This window comes from Cajanus cajan, chromosome 1 (assembly GCF_000230855.2).
Source record: "Cajanus cajan strain Asha chromosome 1, NIPB_CcT2T_4, whole genome shotgun sequence".
NCBI lineage: Eukaryota > Viridiplantae > Streptophyta > Magnoliopsida > Fabales > Fabaceae > Cajanus > Cajanus cajan.
The window spans coordinates 6,914,604-6,922,974 of NC_138517.1; the positions used below are offsets into that span (position 1 = coordinate 6,914,604).

At 32.2% G+C, this 8,371-nt stretch overlaps 1 protein-coding gene across 1 annotated transcript; it reads right to left on the reverse strand.

The window, feature by feature from the left end:
* Positions 1-3,103: 3,103 nt before the first annotated feature.
* Positions 3,104-5,231, reverse strand: LOC109816988 (small ribosomal subunit protein uS3z). Its single transcript, XM_020382176.3, has 6 exons — positions 5,075-5,231; positions 4,838-4,985; positions 4,587-4,758; positions 3,811-3,865; positions 3,587-3,718; positions 3,104-3,466 (listed from the first exon to the last, which is right to left on the reverse strand). The coding sequence occupies exons 1-6, from the start codon at positions 5,102-5,104 to the stop codon at positions 3,287-3,289; spliced, it is 717 nt and encodes a 238-aa protein (XP_020237765.1). The 5' UTR covers positions 5,105-5,231; the 3' UTR covers positions 3,104-3,286.
* Positions 5,232-8,371: the final 3,140 nt, after the last annotated feature.

Genomic DNA, 8,371 nt, shown 5'->3' on the forward strand with positions numbered 1-8,371 from the left:
CTGAACTGATACATGAGTAATTCATAATTCAAAGATTTTTATTTGTGAATTTTGGAATTAATGTTTAGGCCGAATTATTATTGTAATAAACATTTGTATTTTGTTAGATGCGTGAAAATAAAATAAAATAAATGTCAGAATTAGTCTGTAAAAGTTTGTGAAACGTACCTTTGTACGATATTTTTGGTTGAAGAAAGGTTTATTGAGACAACTTATTTTAATTATTCAGAAACAATTGAGTTGCATTAATGATAATTGTAACAAAAACGATTGTTCATTAATGTGCAATCAAAAATTGATGTCTAGAACATTAAAAGAAAGAAGGATTGTCACTCAACTTAGAGAGCTTGCATTGAAGCAAGTGAATTTATTTTTCTAACGTTCTCCTCGAAGAAATCTTATAATTTTTAGATGAATTTTTGTGAAAATTAGAAGTTATGAGTTATATTCTTATTTAGTAAGTCCTTCTCTTTTAACTAAAATTATTATCTTCATTTTATAATAAATGTTGATCTAAATTATTTTATACAGACAAAAATAATAAATTGATGAAAGAAAATGTTAATTTTATAAAATTAATCTAATAATTAATTTTCCCCCTAGAAATGATAATAGAATAACCACTTTTTAAAGAATATTATAAAAAATTATTGAGAAAAAATAATTAATATTATATTAAAAAAATTAATATAACATTTATTTTAAGATTACAATACTTATCATGAAACAAGAAATTATAATTGAGTATTACTACCAAAATGTTTATATACATATATATATATATATATTATAATTCTCCATATATATACTTAGTTAGTGTCTTTCATGAATGAATCATTAGTTTTAGCCATTAGATATATTAATAATAAAAAATTAACGAATGAGATTGTTTTCTCAACTAATAAGGCAACTCACACAACCAGTAATTTGTTTTCTCAACTCATCCCCGTCGAACCACCGTGGCTGTGCACTGCAAGTGCAGCGGCATTGTCAGTTACCGTGGCCGCACGCGTAGCGGCGTCATCATGGCCACACGCGCAACGACAGAACCTAGGGTTTCCAATTTCTTTCTTCTACTCGTAATCGAATTTCGCTATAGCTAACCAGAGAAAACGAGATTTGTTCTACGGTGATGCGATCGATCCCTCGAAAGACGAGAGTTTTCGACGATTCCTCTTCGGTGGACAGCTGCCTCGTCACCGTGGCCGCATGCGCAGTGACAACGTCACTGTGGCTGCTCGCACAGCGGCGAAACCTAGGGTTTCTAATTTCTTTCCTCTGCTCGTAATCTAATTTTGTTATGGCTAACCGGAGAGAACGAGATTTGTTCCACGGTGATGCGAACGGTGAGGGTTTCGACGATTCCTCTTCAGTGGACAGCAGCAGCGTCGTCACCGTGGCCGCACGTGCAACAACATCGTCACCGTGACTGCATGCGCAGTGACGTCGTCACCGTGGCCGCATGTGCAGCAGCGACGTCACCATGGTCACACGTGCAGCGACGTTCGCGCCACCGTAACTCTCAAATATTTTTGTAATTTTTTTTATTTTATATTTTTCCTGTTAAAAACCTGTTATTTCCGGTCATTTTAGTGCCTCATCCATGAGGAACATTTTTCCCTACTTCATGTTAGAATCCGTCGATGAAGAGACATAATGGAGAAAAGTTAGAGAGTATTCGTTAAAGGGTATTCGAGTCTTAATATTGAATCCTCGTAAGTGTAACGAGAGAAAAGTAGAATGAAGAGAGTATAAAAGTTTCATGAGAGATTGACAAGAGACCGGAGAAGAAATAAGTTTAACATTGAAAAAGACAGGATGAAGAGAAAATGGACACATGCAGAGTCTTGAGAGGAATTGCAGGACAAAGAAGATGGAGACTTACGATAAACACACATTCCTTTAAATATTACATAATGCTTATCAACAGCAAAACTAAAATGATAATGCCCATTGATGACCAATGCTTGGGTACAAGGAGGGAGCCAAATGTTCTACAATGGATCAAAACTTTTTTACCGATTATAATAAGTTATTACTTTACACACATCACTAACTTATTTAAAAATAAATATTGACATTTAGGACTCTTGGAGTTGCTAATAGAAGCGACTCCACCACTTATGGGCCACAACCAATTGTGACTCTTGGGTAAGGCAAGAGATCAAGACAAGAGTGGTGGAGGGAGAAGAGAAAGATTTGAGGCTTTAGATTTGAAAAGATGAAGGTTTGGGATTGCAAGATGAGGTTGGGAAATCGAGAGAAGGGAAACGGTTGAACTAATAAGGAAAAACCTAACCTTGTTCTAACGTCAACCTCTTCTCAAAGTATGCATTTTATGTTCTCCCTGTTTCTTCTCTAATTTTTTTTCCATTCAACTTTAAGGTGACTTATCTTTGTTCTTAAAATTTTTCTAGGTAATTTCTGTGTTCAAAAAGTGAAGGAAACATAACGCTATTATTGCTCATCACACATCGGACTCGGAGAGGAATTTTGGGCTATAGTGTGAAGTCACAAGAGAGGTCTCTATTGGGGCTTTAAGAAGTGAAATGCTTTTCAAAGAAGGGTGCATTGATCAGATCTTCGAAGAGTGCATCAAAGTGGATTAAAGATGGATAAAGGCGTCCAAAGAAAAGATGAGAAAAATATATATCAACAAATGAGAATGATAAAAGAAATACACAATAATTTTAAGTATGTGACAAAATGATAGAAAAAGTTACTGACAATTGATCATGACCATTTAATACCGAATTAGTGAATCTAACAGTAATTTACCCACACCATAAATCACACGACTCAATTCTTTCACCATGTCTCCCATCCTAAATCAATTCCGTAAGAGATCGTTTGACTAAAATGATTTTAACTCAATTTTAAAACACTTTTACGTTCATTATCAAAACCAAGAAAAAATAGTTTCCAAATTTCACTATAAATTTGAAAGAAAACTTAACAATGAATACTTAAATTTAACAAAAAAGGGTTTCAATTTCTTCTTTAACAATGAATACTAAAGTTTATGCTTTTTAAAATTCTCCTGCACGTCCAAATTTGATTTAACATTAGAATAAAGAAAATAAGACAGACCAAAACCAATAGCTTGAATCACTAACAGAATTCATAGTGCTCAGCGCGTGAAGATTTAAATTATTAAAAAAAATTAATTGATGCTTAAATACTTGGTACTTTGTAAAAACTGTAAAGAAACTACCAAAATTTTGAACTAGTCTTTCCCCAACAAACATTGCATACTAGGAACTCGAGCACTAACAATTACTACACTTCAAGCAACAGGGACCTCAATATCAGTTGCCAAAACAGCAGCAGCAGCAACTGGTGGCTTGTATTCTTCCTCATCCTTTGGAGTGTGGATTGTGACAATATCAGGGAGGGGAGTTTTAGGACCCTGTTTCCCTTTAGGATCCCAATCAAGCATGATCTTCACCTTGATACCAAGAACACCCTACAAGACATAGAAAAAAAGTGATTAGCACTGTCACTCCATGATGAAAGAAAATGAGCCAACATGAAAATCACAGTTTTGAAAGAAACTCTATCATGTATCTGAATCATTAACGCAAACCTGTCTTAGGAGCACATGTCTGACTGCAGAGTCAATGTAATCCTTGACTGGCTGTCCAGAAGAAATCATGTAACCGTCCTTGAATTTCATGGACTTGGCTCTCTGAGCTCTCAACTTTCCACTAACAATGACCTGCTCAAGTCAAACAGCAATTACAAATTTACAACCAAATTGCTTAAAGCAATATAATAACAGGAGTTTAGAGCTGGTTCAATAAGACAAACCTCACATCCCTTGGCACCGCTTTCCATCACAAATCTTAAAACACCATAACATGCCCTGTAACAAATAGTTTAAGATATATATAGGTTATCATGTTGCAACACAGATGGAGAAGGAAAAATTGTAATTGTGAAAAAAAAATCTAAGCAAAAGTTTAAAAATTCTGTCATAATATATTGTTACAGAAACACAGGTCTAAAATGAGAAGCTACCACATAGAACATAATATATCACCTCAACGTACACTACCATTAAAGACCAGGGGAAAACTTATCAAAACACCATATATTAATATAGTCAAAACTGAAAGAAGTCCTCAGCATATTACAATTAGGCAACAAACAATAAAGTGAGAAGAAAAAGAACAAAATGTTAGCCTCGCAACATACAGTAAACATAAAACAGGGGTTACAAAGAAGCACCTATCATGTTGTGATGGTTTCATATGACACTTTGTATTTGGTTAAAGAGTATGTATATTAATATAACTAGGAAGTGTTATTCAATCCTAGGATCATTTACTCCCCCTAAGGGACTTAATTCCCACTTAACATCTCAAGACTACTTATACATATAAGAACAACATTAGGCGAACACAAGCAAATAAATTGTCAAATCAAATACGATAAACAAGTAAAGGTAATCCAGCTTCTAAATAAACCTACCCAGGCGAAACATAAACAAGTAGTGCACAAATTCATAAGAACCAAAAGTACAATCGGTGCCTAATGATAAAAGATATATAAGAATGAATGAATTTGCGGAATACTACACATACCTACGAACAGCAAGGCCACCAAGGAGCTTGTAGCGAAGAGATTCAGCCTGAGCAATAGCACAAAGACCTCTGTTGTTGACCTTTTCAGCATAAAGCTCAACACTGTTCTCGGGAAACTTGAACCTCTTCTGCACCACCGAGGTTAGTTCCCTAATTCTCCTTCCCTTCTCACCTATTCATATATACACAAAACAATCAATGAATGAATAATCGATTACACAAAAGTAACGGAAGATTCTAGAAGCACGAACCGAGAACGGCTTGAGTTCTGGTGGCTCTGATGATGATCTCGGTGCGCATGGGCGTAACCCTAACCTCGACGCCGGAGTAACCGTCCTCCGCCAACTCACGCGTCAGAACCTCGTTCAGTTCAGCGAAGAAGACTCCATCGGCCACAAACTGCGCATTAACACTGTTCAATTGAGACAGAAAAGAAAGAGAAAGAGAAAAGGAAAATGGTGGTGCTTCCGATTGATTATAGCATTGACCTTTCTCTTCTTACTCATCTGCGTCGCCATGGTTGTCGATCTGATTCTGATCTAAACACACTGAAACAAAAGTTGTCACTGCAAACCCTAATTCTATACGAAAATAAGGGTTTGGGCCTTTGGGGATATAAGTAGGGGCTGATTTTTTTATTTTAATACACCTGATATGCTTACTCTTTTTTTTTTTCTTTTTTTTTTTGGTAGCTTCCTTTTTTTCGATTAAGGCACAATAAAATATTAGGCTTTATAAAAATTGTTTTTTTAGGTTAAAAAGGAGCTTTTACAAGTTTATTCTATACAATGATTGAAAAATATATAATGGTGATTTTAAAAGTTTAAAAAATTTATGATTTGTGGTTTGATGATAATGTAAAATTATTTCATATTTTTAGCATATTATTATTAGTTTTTTTAATAATAAATATTATCAAAATAAATGTTTTTATATAATTGAATTTTATAGTAAAATACTTTTAATGTAAATTATGTAATGATTAAAAATATTATAAATAAATATTTTTAGGTATTATTTTTTAAAAAAATTATAGAGTACAATTTAAGTTATAGTAAAAAGTTATTTTTTATTATTGACATGTATGTTAAAAAAATGTAGATTGAAAAAGTTAAGTAGTTAGAAAGATTAATTCACTCTTATATATTAAATACAAAAGGGTTAGATGAGTTGACCTATCAAATGAAAATGGACTCGACACTCTAGTCACTCTATTTGAGGGTGGATTGACTTGTTAGTCTGCCAAAAAATATTTTAAATTTTTTTAAAAAAAATTTGTATATTTATTTTAAGTATTTTTTAACATATTTATTTCTCAATATTTAAAGGACTCACATAAATTAGTGTAGGTTAAATTATACTTTTAGTCCTTCTATTTTTGTTAATCTACAAGTTTGGTCCTTCTATTTTAAAATGGACTCAGTTGGTTCCTTTAATTTTAACAACACAAAATTGTTGTCCTCTTGTCAAATTGACATCTATTAGTTGTTAAATTTTAATGTTTATTTATATTTAAGTGATGCGACATTTAATAATATGACATTTATAGATAAAAAAAATACCCATGTAAACAAGATTTATTAATAAAATAAATATTAATCACTTATTAAAATATATAAAAATAGTTTTTTGTATGTTATTTTTTAATTTTTATCTCTACATTTCATGTCACTAAATATCATGTACTTAAGTAGTGTTAGATCATTGTACAACATCAAAATTTAACAATTTATAAACATTAAGTTGACAATACAACCAAAATTCTATATTTAAAAAAAATGGGACTAAATATCTCTATTTTAAAATAGAGAGACCAAAATTGTAGATTCACAAAATTAGAGGAACCAAAAGTGCAATTTAGTCACTAGTGTACCTAAATAATAAAATCAATGTTAAATTACAACAATTTGGTTTGATTTGTTGTGCAACAAATCTCAAATTTGCTTCATAATTAAATAGATATGTAATTATAATAATATATCTCTTCCAAAAAAATTTCTACACAAAAAATCTCAAATTAAATATAATAAAATAAATCAAATGAATAATATATTTGTTGCACAACAAATCACAAATTACTCAGATAATAAATCTCATGTGACTTACTAAAACTTAATATTAAAAATAAAATAAAAAATTAGCCTGTAGGCTGGCAAGCTTGGCGAGATGAGTTCGCAGGCTAGGATGTCTAACCTGACTTGTTAATTTTTAGTGGATCAATGGACTAGGGCTTGTTTTTCCATTCTAGTTTTTAGAAGTTTTTTTTATCTTATTTAATTTTTATTTATTATATTTATTTATAAAATAAATTTTAATATTTTGTGTTATAATATAAAATATTTATTATAAATCTAAAATATATTTTATATATTTAAAAGTATCTATTTATATAAAATTTAAAATGTACTTTATATTCAAACATGATATTTATATGTATAATTTTTATTATAAATTATAGTTATATATAATGGACAATTACTCTATGCATTTTAGATACTGAAATACTAGTTAAATTGAATATAGATACTAAATTTTTTTAATATAAAAAGATACTATGAAGCACTACATGAATTTATGTCTTATTGATTAATTATATGTTATATGTTGTTTAATTGTTGAATTATTGGACATTGCGTTGTTTTAAAGTTATAAGGGTCAAGGAACCCTTAAAAGTTAAGTTGAATCTATAGTGGTTATAGTTGAAGTCAAGTTGACCAAGTTTAAAGAAGAGATATATAAGGTATTTTTTAAATAGCGAACCTTATGAGTTCATATATTCAAAAAGTTTAGACAAAAGCTAGAGAGAGATTCTAGAATCGATCATTCCTTATCTAACTTTGCAAAACATTCTAAATTTTCCCTAAGTTGAGTAGGAGAGGTAGATTAGAGATTCAAGTTTCAAGAGCTGAGAATCTAAAATCGGGAAAAGTTGTACAACGACCTTGAAGACTTTGGGCCTTTTTCTCTTGATTTATGAGCAATTCGAGATAAGGGAAGTTTGTGGCTGAATATAATTGAATTTTGATTGTTAATTCTTGTATGAACTCCTCTTTTATGGTTAAAATTAATTGAAATTCCTGAGATGGAGATGTTGGCTTTAAGTGTTGTTTGTGAAGGTGCTTTGAGTAGGATTTGGTGATCCTTGAAGTGTAGTGATTGCATGTGGTATTTTGAGTTGGAAATGTGTCATATTCGTCGTATATGTGTTAGAAATAGGATTGCATGCTGGTTGGGTTGAGTGTTTTTGCAGGTTTTAGCCAATTTGAGGATTTTGTCAAGTGTGAGAATTCCCATCATGTAGGGTGTGCTTTTATGGCATCAAGTGTGACTCATGTTAGGAATTTTTGCCTTGATGATGTTGGGAATATGATTGGTAGTGTTGTGTTTGGGCTAGTGAGGAGCTCTCTAACTTGGTTACACCAGGCGTGAAATGAGAAGTGTTGGGTGTGATTACTTAAGGAGCTCTTTGACTTAATGAGGTCGAGCCCAAAAATGAGTGGAGGTATGTAAGATCAAGATAGATACTCTTTACCTAGACAACAGTGGGTGCCAATTTTGTGGCGCCAAACGTGAATTAGGTAAAGACTCTATGCTTAGATGAGGTTAGACGTAGGTTTTGGTACGCTAGGCGTGATTAACATAGAGGTTCTCTGCCTCACCCACATTGGGCACAAGTGGTTTGGCATTAGGTGTGGGTGAGCTAGAGACTCTTTGCCTCAATGATGTCAAGCGTTGGGAGGATGGTGTCGACTGTGGTTTGTTGAAGTGAAATTTGATGTTTTAAG

What these genes read in the sequence shown, in the direction of transcription:
- LOC109816988 (XM_020382176.3), bottom strand. Translation starts at nt 5,104, where the DNA reads ATGGCGACGCAGATGAGTAAGAAGAGAAAG. An exon ending in CAGAACTCAAGCCGTTCTCG is followed by an intron (nt 4,759 to 4,837) that starts GTTCGTGCTTCT and finishes ATATATGAATAG; the next exon opens with GTGAGAAGGGAAGGAGAATT. An exon ending in GGTGGCCTTGCTGTTCGTAG is followed by an intron (nt 3,866 to 4,586) that starts GTATGTGTAGTA and finishes TATTTGTTACAG; the next exon opens with GGCATGTTATGGTGTTTTAA.